Source organism: Heptranchias perlo, chromosome 26 (genome assembly GCF_035084215.1).
Source record: "Heptranchias perlo isolate sHepPer1 chromosome 26, sHepPer1.hap1, whole genome shotgun sequence".
NCBI classification, from domain to species: domain Eukaryota; kingdom Metazoa; phylum Chordata; class Chondrichthyes; order Hexanchiformes; family Hexanchidae; genus Heptranchias; species Heptranchias perlo.
The window spans coordinates 27,010,940-27,025,255 of record NC_090350.1 but is presented as its reverse complement, the minus strand read 5'-3'; the positions used below and the strand labels follow the sequence as shown (position 1 = coordinate 27,025,255).

Genomic DNA, 14,316 nt, shown 5'->3' with positions numbered 1-14,316 from the left:
GAGAGTTCCAAACTTCTACAACCCTTTGTGTGTAGAAATGTTTTCTAATCTCACTCCTGAAAGGTCTGGCTCTAATTTTTAGACTGTGTCCCCTACTCCTAAAATCCCCAACCACCCTATCTGTTCCCCTTAATATCTTATAAACTTCGATCAGATCACCCCTTAACCTTCTAAACTCTAGAGAATACAACCCCAATTTATGTAATCTCTCCTCGTAACTTAACCCTTGAAGTCCGGGTATCATTCTAGTAAACCTACGCTGCACTCCCTCCAAGGCCAATATGTCCTTCCGAAGGTGCGGTGCCCAGAGCTGCTCACAGTACTCCAGGTGCAGTCTAACCAGGGTTTTGTATAGCTGCAGCATAACTTCTGCCCCCTTGTACTCTAGTCCTCTAGATATAAAGGCCAGCATTCCATTTGCCTTATTGATTATTTTCTGCATCTGTTCATGACACTTCAATGATCGATGTACCTGAACCCCTAAATCCCTTTGGACATCCACTGTTTTTAACTTTTTACCATTTAGAAAGTACCCTGTTCTATCCTTTTTTGATCCAAAGTGGATGACCTCACATTTGTCTACATTGAATTCCATTTGCCACAGTTTTGCCCATTCACCTAATCTATCAATATCGCTTTGTAATTTTATGTTTTCATCTACACTGCTTACAATGCCACCAATCTTTGTGTCATCGGCAAACTTAGATATGAGACTTTCTATGCCTTCATCTAAGTCATTAATAAATATTGTGAATAATTGAGGCCCCCAAGACAGATCCCTGCGGGACTCCACTAGTCACATCCTGCCAATGTGAGTACCTACCCATTATCCCTACTCTCTGTCGCCTTTCGCTCAGCCAACTTCCTAACCAAGTCCGTACTTTTCCCTCGATTCCATGGGCTTCTATCTTAGCTAACAGTCTCTTATGTGGGACCTTATCAAATGCCTTCTGGAAGTCCATATAAATAACATCCATTGACATTCCCCTGTCCACTACTTTAGTCAACTCTTCAAAAAACTCAATCAGGTTTGTCAGGCACGACCTACCTTTCACAAATCCATCCTGGCTCTCTCTGATTAACTGAAAATTCTCAAGGTGTTCAGTGACCCTATCCTTAATTATAGACTCCAGCATTTTCCCCACAACAGATGTTAGGCTAACTGGTCTATAATTCCCCAGTTTCCCTCTCTCTCCTTTCTTAAAAAGCAGAGTGACATGTGCAATTTTCCAATCTAGAGGGACAGTTCCTGAATCTAGAGAACTTTGAAAGATTATAGTTAGGGCATCCGCAATGTGCTCACCTACTTCCTTTAAAACCCTGCGATGGAAACCATCTGGTTTAGGACTGATAACAGGAAGTGCTTTTCAAACAAAGATAGAAAATCACTGGAAAAAAATGGTGGAATCAATTGGGGTGCAGTTGGGTCTTTCTGGATGGATGAATTAAGATGGCCTTCCTGATCCATAAGTACCTTGTGATCTTGTGAATGGGTTTAGTGTTCTTTATTACTTTCAAAGGTCTGCAAGGTATCAATTCTCTAAGATAGGAGATAGTTGGGGCATACATTCTGTAAACAGATAGACAAATCAGTTAAAGATAAATAAATGGAGAGAAATACAGAATCAAAATAGAAGGAATGGTACTAGGGTGGGAAAATGTTGAAAGAAACAGATAAACTAAATGGTTTGGGCAGATTATGGCTCAGTATGGACTGAATAAATCCATGGCACCTGGCAACTGAATTTGCTGTCCTTGTATTTATTTCCCAATCCAGATCATTTATGTTGCCAGAAATCCCAAGGATGTGACTGTGTCATTCTATCACTATCACAAGTTCAGTAATTTCTTGAAGAAGCCAAAGGATTTTCAGCACTTTCTGGAGCAATTTGTTGAAGGAAATGGTATTTTTTTTTAAAACAGTTTTGCTCAATTCTTACCAAAGATATTTTGCTCAAAATTGTCAGATCATTTAAGATTCTTTATATTTTGGAAATAATCTTATATATGTACAGGACAATTAAAAGACATTAGTGCTATATATTTAATGGATTTATATAAGCTCATATTGAACATTTTTAGTGAGGTTTTATATCTCTCTGTAGTAAAGATAAATATTTATGCTTTAGAGCTTTGCATGGGAGCTCCTAAAATGTGGGTACTGAATTGCAGACTAGTATTGAGGCTTCTCCAAACCATCAGGTATCATAAATATATCTCCACAATATCACTAGGGAGCACTGGTACACCTTTACCACTATACTTAGAATTGCCCTCATCTTGGATCAATAATCCTTTTGACATCAGCAGAAGGCATAAATATAACCTACAACTAAGCCACCATAACTTCCAATCATGCCAGGTGAGCTTGTTGGGCCTGGATGAAGCACTCCTGCTCCTCCTGGACCACAAGCAGTCCAATAAAGGCACTCGCCTCATGGGTCCGGCCCTTCTTGCCTGCTTTCACCTGACGTGAATCAGAAGTGATGGGAAACCCAAACAGGTAAGGTTAAATTTGTTTGACATTTCTAATTCACAAAAAATTTAGTGCCTCAACTATCGCAATATTGCCCCTTTAAATATCGACCCGTTGGCTTTAAGTGGGCACGGGACTTCCAGGTTTCTGTTGCACACGCATCCAAATGCACCTGGGTTAAACCTGGAGGTGAGCGCGTTGGAGCCGGGATGCGGTCCCGCTCCAACAACAAACTATTTTTACTGCCTACCTGCCCCCAACCTACCCGTTCTTGGGGGTTAAAATTACCCCTGCTGTTCAATGTTGCACTGACATAAAGGTTGCATGTGCAACAAAATATCAATGTACAGGTGTACAGTTTGCAGCCTACATTTCAATGGTCATAGAAATTTTCAGCATCTTTGTGGTGTGCTATGGGGCACTTGGTAAATCAAATGTATGGTGGGCACTGTCCATTTATGTGCAAATGGATTTGGAAAAATTACATTATGCACAAATAGACAGCCATTTTGTCTTTTGTACGTGTATGCTTACAATTTTTTTAGAAGACTAGCTGCATCAAAATTTGAAGTGGGTATGGATCAGAATAAATGTGGGTAGTCAGAAATTATGCTTCTTTGCATTAAAAGTGCTCTGCAGTATTCTTAATTCACCATACTTAATTTATCTTTTAAGTGTTTTATGGATCTTGGTTTGACCACATCAGAGAATGGTATAGCCACAAGGATGAACTTAACATGATGTTTGTGACATACGAGGACATGCAGAAAGTAAGTGATATTTATATATAACTAAAGATGTTTGAATAGATCATGAATTATGCATACCAGATACTGCTACAGCAAGGAGAATATAGTTAAATCTTCTGAATTGTAATGATGCCTAATTTGGTTCTTCAAACCAAAAGTTTAAGTGTTAAAATATATTGGGGATGAAATTGGACTTAGGTGATTGCACAAAACGGGTGATAGCGAATCCGAAGCTTGTTTTACTCCCTGCCTGATTTTATTTTCCATTGAAGTCAATGGGAAAGAAAAATCGGGCGGGTATAAAATAGGGTGCCAATTTGCTATTGCCCATTTTACACTAACGCCGAAGTCCAATTTCACCCCCATTGTTTCCTCTGATTGTTACATTTTTTTCTGAATCACTTTCATGTTCTGAGATTTGCTTCCATCTTTTCTTTTTTGTTTCACTCTTTTTCATTTTGCTCCATTTTGTCTCCATTCAATCTGACTGCTGTTTAACTACCACCACATCTCCTCCTCAGCAGCATGGTCTGAATCACATGTTTTGCTTGAGACAAAGTGTGGTTCTGTTGTCCTCTTTACTACTGAGGTGAAGCAGTCTGTCACTAATAAAGGTTCCATCTATTGGCCCAGATGTATGACTGAAATACAGGCAATTTTTAGAATATTGTTATATATCAATGTTCTTCTGTCATATATTAAATTTAGTATTTTGCTTGGCTGAAAATTGTATGTTCAGTCTCAATTGAGAACAGTCAGATCTGAGTACATTTACTGTCACATTTCATCATTATTTTCTTCACAAAAAGGATTTTAGGATTGAGTTAATTCTAAGAGATCAATTTGAACCTGGAGTGGGTTTTGGGTGGGTGGAGGTGGGACAACTGCAAAATACACTCGCTGGCCTAACCCAGTTAAAATTCCATAGGGGCCTTGTTGACGTGCTAGGAGCCTGATATGCATAAATACATGAGATGCATAAATACATGCGTTAGGTGGGTGCCTCATCCGTCTGCAGAGCCCTGCCGGTTGAAATTGGAAATGGCAGGAAAGGGTCGAGTTCTGATCGAGTAAGTAACCTGCTTGTTTTTAACTGCCCACTCGCCCAGTTTCGGTCGGGCGGATAGTGTTAAAATTGACCCCTAAGTCTTGTGTTTTAAAACAAAGTGAATTTGTACATTTAAAAAAAAGTCACAAACTGCAAGCATTGAAAATGTGTATTAAAGCCAGATGGGCCAGTTTGTTACAACGGCACAGGTTACAGTCTTTTCCTAATTGGTTCAATAAGGGTCAGTTATCTCAACCCAGGCCCGTTAGCCAGGATGGCCCCCATTTTGAGAATAGCAGGAGATGTCTCTTTAAACCCACATCCCAAAGAGGGAGGCGTTGGTTTTAAACAAAAGACTGTGAGCTTGAGCTCGGAGTTGGAAGCTAAACTGTAGAGGTCAGCCTTTGCAGTTAGATGTAGATGAAAGAAAGTAGTCTTCCAAAAACATGTAAGTCAACCCATGAAAGGGACGAGGTACATAGTTTATTATTTTTTTCTCATGTTTTTGAAAAGTGAGATTGAGTTAAGTAAGTGGAATTTGCTTTAACTCTAACTCTGTATGTTCACTTGCTGTGAAATAAACAGCTTAACAATTCGTATCTGGTCTCGTCTTACCAAGTATGTCTCAATCTGCCTCCAAAAAGATTGGTGAAGCGCACATGAGAGCATGTGTGAAAGGTATGAAATCCAGTTCAGATCACAAGGGAATCCTATTGTTACGCGACTGGGCTACACTATTGTATAACTAGATATTGGGCACACTGCTGAATGTAAGACACTCAGACAGCTTATGGGAGTAGTCAGCACCACTGTAGATGAGAGACCATCTAAGGCAGACACAAAACTTCTAACATATACCATCTTGATATGTTCCAACCATTGAGCCCCTTCAGCATGTGCTCAGTCTTTGGAGTACAATCAATGTTATGTCATCAGGGCATCATTTCACTCCAAGGGCTGATGATGTGATAAGCTGTTGGGTGGTCACATTTTAATTTTGGTGTAAAAACGGCCAGTAGAATTTTGGGTTTTATATATAGGAGCATAGAGTACAAGAGTAATGATGAATTTATACAAAACATTGGTTAGACCACAGCTGGAGTACTGTGAGCAGTTTTGGGCACCCCATTATAGAAAGGGCATTAAAGTCATAGAGAGCATACATTGTATATTCACCAGGTTGATGCCAGGGATAAGAACATATAGTTATGAGGAGAGGCTCAAGATACTGTAAGTATTTCCACTGGAGATGAGAAGTCTAAGAAGACCCACCTGGACCCCTCCCTCTGGCAACTTATCCTCTCTTGATCTTTTCATTGTGAACTGCCGGCGTGACATCGGCCATCTCAATTTCTCTATTCCCTTCACTCTAACCTACCTCCCTCTGAACTCGCTGCACTCCGTTCTCTCAGGTCCAACCCTGACAATGTCATTAAACCTGTTGACAAGGGTGGCACTGTTGTTGTGTGGCGAACAGACCTCTATCTTGCGGAGGCTGAACACCAACTCTCCGACACCTCCTCCCACCTCCCGCTGGACCACGACCCCACATCCGAACATCAAGCCATAGTTTCCCAGACCGTCACTGACCTCATCTCCTCTGCAGATCTTTCCTCCATGGCCTCCAACCTCATAGACCCCCAACCCCACTTCTACCTCCTTATCAAGATCCACAAACAGGACTGCCGTAGGAAACCCATCGTTTTAGCCTGTTCTTGCCCCACGGAACTTATTTCCTCCCATCTAGAATCTTTTTTTCTCCCTTTGTCCAGTCTCTTCCAACCTACATCCGCGACTCTTCTGATGCCCTCCACCACTTTAACAGTTTCCAGTTCCCCGGCCCTAACCATCTCCTTTTCATCATGGACGTCCAGTCCCTCTACACCTCCACTGCGCTCCAGGACGGCCTGCAGGCCCTCCGCTTCTTTCTTGAACAGAGGCCCAATCAGTCCCTATCCATCACCGCCCTCCTCCGTTTGGCTGAACTTGTTGTGATGTTGAACAACTTTTCCTTCAACTCCGCTAACTTCCTCCAAATAAAAGGTGTCGCTATGGGAACCCGTATGGGTCCCTGCTATGCCTGCCTTTCTGTGGGATACGTGGAACATTCCTTGTTCCAGTCCTACTCAGGTCCCCTCCCTGAGCTCTTTCTCCAGTACATTGATGACTGTATCGGTGCCATTTCCTGCTCTCATCCCGAACTGGAAAATTTCTTCAACTTTGCTTCCAATTTCCACCCTTCCCTCGCCCTCCTATGGTCCATCTCCGACTCTTCCCTTCCTTGACTTCTCTGTCTCCATTTCTGGGAATAGGCTGTCAACCAATATCTATTATAAGCCCACCGACTCCCACTGCTACCTTGATTACACTTCCTCCCACCTCGCTTCCTGTAAGGACTCTGTTCCCTTCTCCCAGTTTCTCCTTCTCCATCGCATCTGTTTTGATGATACCACCTTCCGCTTTCGATATGTCTTCCTTTTTCCTCAACCGAGGAACCCGCTATAGTTTACAGGGCCATCGACCATGTCCGTCCTATTTCCTGCACTTCTGCCCTCACACCGTCCCTTCCCTCCCAGAACCACGATAGGGTCCCTTGTCCTTACCTTCCACCCCACCACCCTCCACATTCAACGTATCATCCTCCGCCATTTCTGCCACCTCCGGCACGATCCCATCACCAAATACATCTTCCCCTCCTCTCCCCTGTCAGTATTCCGAAGGGACCTCTCCCTCTGCGACACCCTAGTCCACTCTTCTAACACCCGCTCTCCTCCCCACAGCACCTTCCCATGCGAGCGCAGGAGATGCAACAGCTGCTCCTTCACCTCCTCCCTTCCATAAGGCCATAAGAGATAGGAGCAGGAGTAGGCCACCATCCAGGGCACCAAACACTCCTTCCAGGTGAAACAGCGGTTTACTTGTATTTCTTTCAATTTAGTGTACTGTACCCGCTGCACACAATGCGGTCTCCTCTACATTGGACGGACCAAACGCAGACTGGGTGATCACTTTGCTGCACACCTCCGCTCTGTCCACAAGCGTGACCCTGACTTGTCGGTTGCTTGCCATTTTAATTCCCCTTCCCACTCCCACTCTGACCTCAGCCTCTTACACTGTTCCAAGGAAGCTCAACGTAAGCTCGAGGAACAGCACCTCATCTTTCGATTAGGCACTTTACAATCTTCCGGACTCAACATTGATTGCAATAACTTCAGATCATAACCACTGCTCCCATTTTTTTGGTCAGCTAGTGCTGGTAATGGTTCTGCTGCTGCCATTTACAGCTACTCCTGATCAATCTTTTGTTTCTTAACCTATCCCATTACCACCTTCCTTGCCTTGCACTATCATCCTCTTTGTCATTTAATCACTCGTGCCCTCTACCCTATCACAGACCTTCCCTTTTGTTCTTTCCTCCACTCCCCTCCTTCCCTCCCTATCCCTGGCTCTGTACTTGCTGAAAAACTTTAACTCTCTTAACATCTTCCAGTTCTAACGAAAGGTCTTTGACCTAAAACGTTAACTCTATTTCTTTCTCCACAGATGCTGCCTGACTTGCTGAGCTTCTCCAGCATTTTCTATTTTTATTTAAGTCTAAGAAGAGACTGAATAGAGGTTATTTAAAATGATGAAGAGTTTTTATAGGGTGAATAAAGGCTATTTTTTTTGTTTGCGTAATCAGTGATGAGGGGTCATCAACGTAAAATAGTCACAACGACAGAAGGAGAAATTTCTCTACACAGAGCTGGAGCATGGAATGCTTTGCTACAGGAAATGGTTAAGGCAGAGATCATTGCATCTTTTAAGGGAAAATTGGATAAATATTTGAAGCAGAGGAAGATTCAAGGCTATGGGGAGAGTGTGGGGCAGCAGGATTAGTTTTGAATGACTCTAGCAAAGAACCAGTACAGACACAATGGGCCAAATGGCCTTCCTCTTTGCTTCAATCATCTATGATTCTATGCTCAAACTTGACCTGTTCTCATTGTAGTCAGGGCCAGGTCAATTTTTCAAGTCCTGAGCCTTGATTGGCTGGAAAACGGGTCCTTCAAGCTGCTTTTCAGCCAAGATGAGGACAATTTCTGACTAATCTGGGTCCCACTACCAGAATGGTCAGTGGGACTATGGAGATGCGGGGAAACAGTCATTTAAGTGCTTATCCTACCAGCTTTGTGCAATTAATAGGTACAAGTGATTCACCAATATTTTTAACTGTAACACTTGATAATTCAATAAAAAAAATTAAGAATGAAGTATCTGGCATCTTGCGAAGTTTGCGGGTTCAGCCTGGCTAGTATCGAATTGTCTGTATTGGCAAAACCACCTTGCACCATGAACTCTGTCACATGACCATTGCTGGACACAGTGCACAAGCTTTACCACTGGCTGGTCCATCACCTAGCTAAAGCAGCTGTGCCCAGTAAAAAGTTCACACTACCCCCAACTAAGGTGTGTACCATGTGACCGTCTGCATCTTTCTCTTGAGCAGGTAAGAAAGAACTTACATGACCTCAGGACGTTCCAAAATAGTTCACAGCCAACAAAGTATTATTTTTTGAAATGTTGTCACTGTTGTAACGTAGGGAAATGCAGCAGCCAATTTGTGCACAGCAAAGTTCCACAAACAGCACTGAGATAAATGACCAGGTAATCTGCTTTTTCAAAGATGCTAGTTGAGGGATACCAGGAGAATTCCTCTGCTTGTCTTCAAATAGTTTCATGGATCTTTTATGTCAACCGAAGGGAGAGGCAGGGCCTCAGTGTAATGTCTCATCCAAAAGATGGCATTTCCAACCCTGCAGCCAACTGCACTGAAGTGTCAGCTTAGATTGTGTGCTCTAGTCTCTGGAGTGGGACTTGAACCCACGACTGCCCAACTCAGAGGTGAGAGTGCTGCTGAACCAAAGTAGACACAATGGCTATCAATTATTACTTAAGTGTTAGCAGCTATATCGAAAAAAACTTTGACTTCCAACAATTGTGAGGCAGAGTACAGACAATTTTATCATCTTTATTCAAGATTATGCTGTTATGCTTTGCTAGTGGTTGAGTATATATTCTGATAGTAGGAGAATGCGAGCCAGGTTAATGTGTGTTAAAAATGAACTATATTTTGGATTTATAATTGAGGAAACTAACCATAATTTTAATTTGTTAAAGGATCTCAGGAGTATGATAGAAAAAGTTGCAATTTTTCTTAATAAAAAGTTGGATGGAAAGACCTTGGAGTCAATTATGGACCACTGCACCTTTAAGTTTATGAAAGAAAACCCTGCATCCAACTATCAAGATGCATTGCAGATGTTCAATACTGACTGTGGCTCTTTTTATAGAAAAGGTGAGTAATGCTACTGGTCACAGGAAAGGACTAGGTCAGTATCAAATCAGCCTTAATTCGTTTAATAGATTGGTCTCTGTTTCAGTCCTTATTCTTACCGGCTTAAAATCAAAAGGAAGCATATAGAAATAATTTGGTTGTGATTGAGCACTCTCACCATTAACTGTTTGTAGCTACCAGCAAAATTATCTGAAATTAGTTTCCATTGGGATAGATTCTGCCCCAAAATTGAGAAATACTGTTGGATGTATTTACAACATCAAAGCTTATTGCTTAAATTACATCAAAGCTTATTGATTTTAAATTATAACATCTTATTGCTTAAATGGAAAATAATGTAAGTGTTACTGTAGAATGCTTTGAGTGATGCAGGAATGGTTGTATAGTGGACTTTTATTTGCACACTCTAGGGGTGATTCTACAATCCAGTGCTCCCTGCAGCAGGACTGCCCACAGGGAGTGCATCTCAGAAAATCGCTGGTACACGGGCCATGATTTTGTGCTTTCCCAAGATACATTTCCGATGATCAACACTCCCCATTGGGATTGTTGGATCACAGAATCATCCTATCTGTGTTTTTGATCCAGGTTCAGTATTGTACTGATGTGCATTATTCTACATGTATAATATTAGGAATTGTTAATCTGTTACAAATTCTAAATTGATGTGATATTATATTGTAATTTTTATTTGAAGTTTAAATCTGGGATTATTTAATTTTTAGGGGTTGTTGGAGACTGGAAGAATTACTTTCTAGTGTCTCAGAATGAATGGTTTGATTCCATCTACCAGGAAAGGATGGCAGACTTCCCTGTGAAGTTTTATTAAGATTTTGTTGATCTGCTTTCTTTCTCAAATGAGCAGTAATTTTAAAATGTTGTAAACATTTAAATGTTTGCTCATGCTCGATTCTCCACACCTCCTTGGCTCTCTGTTTTCCACAGAAATACCTCTAGCAATGTTCACACTGATACTCTACCCTTCAAATAGCTCCTGTACTCACTTGCCCTCCACACCTGTCTCCTGTCGCTAATCAATTCGTCGATGCTCCAAGCTGACTTCACCCAATCTACAAGTGAACTTCATCTCACCAAGCGACATCTGACTTTAATTTTGGACTCTCTCTTGTGGTCTCCTTCCCATTTACTACCAGGACATATCTATCCTAATCTGTGCCATACCTATGCAACCTGTGTCCCTTTGCGTGCGCATTTTGGCTGCCGCCCCAGACCTAAGCCCATTACTTCTATCTGCCTTTTCTTTCTCTTCTCTTTACTCCTCTCAGGCCCTTGTCTGCTGTCTCCTTGCTTTCCTGTTACCCAGTCATGCCTCCTCATGGGTACTTTGCCTCCACAAATCCCTGCCCCAACCCTTCACTACTCCTCGACTTTCCTACTCTCCTGCCACCAACCCAGGCTTGACTCCCTCTTGGATAAGCTTCCCACTGTGCCCCTCTCGGCATTCTCTGAAGGGACCACTGAGGCACTCGTTGCTAACTCCTTATGAGCAGCAACCCCAATTGTCCCATCCTACTCTCTTGCCAACGTTCCCACCCAGCACGCTCGTTGGGAGCTAATCTTGCCAACCTCCTTCCTGTCCCATTCACCCCGCCCACTGCTGACCCAGGCCAGCAGGTTAATAATCACCATCCCTTTCCCCATCTCCCTCCAGAATGTCCTCCCTTAACTTCTCCATCCACATAAACTCTCCTACCCATGTTCACGGCCACCCCCTCGACCTCCCTATCTAATATGGCCTCTCTATTCCCATCGTCTCAATCACAGGCAAGGCCATCTCTGATCACTTCCTTGTATACCTCAGCACTCACATCCCCCTTCACTGTCCAACCACACTTACTGCTGCATCTGCCCCTGGAAAAAAACTCACTTACAACAGTACTTTCAAACTCCCAACTGCCTGGACTTTGGTCCTCCACTTGCCGCAACACTTCTGCAGCTACCAATGTGCTCAATCACACCATTACCTCCACTTTTGATGGCCTTGTTCCCTGTAAAACTATACTCTCTCCCACCCTGGTCATTCCCCTTGGTACGGCCCCCATTTTCAATCCCTTAACTCCAAGGGAAGTAGACTTGAACATTTATGGCACACAACTGGTTGAACAAGTTTCTGGCTGGACCACATCAAGCACTATCGGTCTCTGCTCTCCTCTGCCAAAACTGCTCTCTACTTCAGGATCATCCTGGAATGCAAAGATAACCCCCAGCTTCTTTTCTCCACTACACACCATCACTTAAACCTCTCTTTCTTGCGCTCTCCACCTTCATCTCTGACAACATGTGCAAGGAGTTCATGGATTTGTTGTTGTAAACACTGTTCATTAATTAATCCTGTAAAATTTACCATCAAGTTTAAGAGGATACTGTTTCTGTGTACTGTTGATTTTTCTGCTACCAATTTCTCCCTTCCTCTCCAGAAAACATGGACTCAAGCTGGGGTACAATTCTTTGGGCTCCAGCCATCACTTGCATCTTGCCCAAATGACCACTGTTGATCCTCACCTAAGTTCCACACAGGCACATTTCCAGTAGATATTACAGGACAGTGATCAGTTGGGAACCCCAGCTTATTTTTTTTTGTTTGGAATGCAAGGGCGATGAGGCCAATTGTAGTGTTCCTACTGCTGGCCTGGCTGACATCAGATAGCTCAGCACAGGGGATCAAACTTGGATATTCCTGGTCTGTATTATTCAGTTCCATTCTGCTCACTTTAAGCAAATTGTATGAGGATTCTTTGATTGAAATTACATAAGTCTATCTCCAACAAATAGGCTCCAGAAACTTTTTAACTTATTGATAACTTCTCTCCAGTGAGATGAATACTGACTTCAATCATGCTATGACACCAACAGCATAGATTTTAGGTGTTGTTGACCTCAGTTATTTCACACAGGCCGACACAATCCCCATGATTAACTTTCTTTCCTTTCTGCTAAACTTCACAGAGGTTAAATTTGTCTTGGGCGACAGCATAGAACATACGGAAGTGAATCAGCAACCCATTTTACATTCCGCACAATTTTCTTTCCGTGAACTATCATAAAGGCGCTATATAGCTGTCGCCCATTTGTGTTATCGCTCAAGGAGAATTTCACATCCGATTTGAGATGTCAAGTGCATTGTAAAGTAAATCTCCCTGGCTCTCATGGATACCAGAACTTGGGGAAGTATTGAAACTAATTTTACAAGATTAATATTTGTTGTCTTCCTTTAATGTGTTTTTAGTTTCTTTCTCATGTATACAAATATATATATATAAACATAGCACCATCATTGTTAAACGTAGCACACTTTTGGGCTCTTTTTCTGGAACAAAAAAAATGTTCACTGAATAGTTTTTCATGATAACCTCTTTGATCGTGATGATTGCCAAGAGAGTAATCCTCTGATACTGGTGAGATGCTCTGAGAGATTGGTCTGCCATGCTAACCACAGATTTGAACAAATGTCTTCTCCTCATAGAATATACAGGTGAATATCCAATATTACAACTCTTCATATTTCATGGAACTTCAATTGCAGACTGATTATTTGTGTTAGGTGTTGCAGAGATATTCTGTACTTTATGAATAAATAGTATCTTCAATTTTAATCTTTTTCTATCTGCCACCATTTTTTTGTTGCTTTATACATGCCTGTTCTTTCTTTTGTAGTGGCACGTAATAATAAAAATCTAAATGAGAAACAAAAAGCAGACTCTTCCTTTTTGACAGGGTGTTGTGCAAAAAGTTCATTGTGGAGTAACAACAGACAAGAATCATATTTCCACTGATATCGAAATGTCAAAGTTTCATCAGAAACCAGTTTTAACCCATTTCCTAGGGCTACAAAAACCATAAAATATTAATTAAAATATTTATTTTACTCACGATAATATAAATATTAGAAATTGGATGTCATGCCAGCACTGTGATAAGAAAAATATCTCCACTCATCATAAAACTCATCAGATCCCACTCATGACTTCATGACATGTGAATTATCCAATCAGACTTTCTGGGAAATATGTACTATCTAATGGCTGGTCATGACAAAACAATGACAATTGGCTTAGTGAATTCTCATCAAAGAAGAGCTGATTATTGCAGAGCATCACTCTCTTAAATTTACCTTTAAATATGACTGTTGGATTCCCTATATACTGGCAACAAAAGGAAAGCCTTTTGTGACTATGACAAATTGACTACTGTGCATATGTGAAGAGCAACACAAAGCTGCTTGGAAAAGGATTAAAATAGTAAACCAGACAGGATTCCACTTTAATCTACATATAGACTGGCCAAACCAAATTAGCAATAATATTGTGGAGGATGAATTCCTGGAGTGGTTCGAGGTGGGTTTTCAGACCAGTACATTGAGGAGCCAACCAGGGAACAGGCTATCCTAGATTGGGTATTGTGCAATGAGAAGGGGTTAATTAATAATCTTGCTGTGCGGGGTCCTTTAGGGAAGAGTGACCATAACATGATAGAATTCTTCATTAAGATGGAAAGTGAAGTAGTCCAATCCGAAACTAGGGTCCTAAATCTAAACAAAGGAAACTACGAAGGTATGAGGAGTGAGTTGGCTATGATAGATTGGGAAGCTTCATTAAAAGGCATAACGGTGGATAGGCAATGGCTAACATTTAAGGAACGAATGCATGAATTGCAACAATTATACATTCTTTTCTGGCACAAAAAC

The 14,316-nt window shown here is 41.7% G+C and overlaps 1 protein-coding gene across 3 annotated transcripts in view; it reads left to right on the top strand.

Annotated features, from left to right (window-relative positions):
* Positions 1 to 13,225, top strand: part of LOC137342609 (amine sulfotransferase-like) — a 68,330-nt gene extending 55,105 nt beyond the window's left edge. For 2 of the 3 annotated variants that reach the window (XM_068006620.1, XM_068006619.1), the window contains exons 5-8: positions 1,778 to 1,904; positions 3,152 to 3,246; positions 9,434 to 9,611; positions 10,337 to 12,670. In XM_068006620.1, coding sequence (XP_067862721.1) covers positions 1,778 to 1,904; positions 3,152 to 3,246; positions 9,434 to 9,611; positions 10,337 to 10,440 — 504 coding nt within the window. In that variant the 3' untranslated portion in view covers positions 10,441 to 12,670. Of the gene's footprint in view, positions 1 to 1,777; positions 1,905 to 3,151; positions 3,247 to 9,433; positions 9,612 to 10,336 lie in introns of all 3 variants that reach the window. The other variant, XM_068006621.1, reaches the window with a different exon arrangement.
* Positions 13,226 to 14,316: the final 1,091 nt, after the last annotated feature.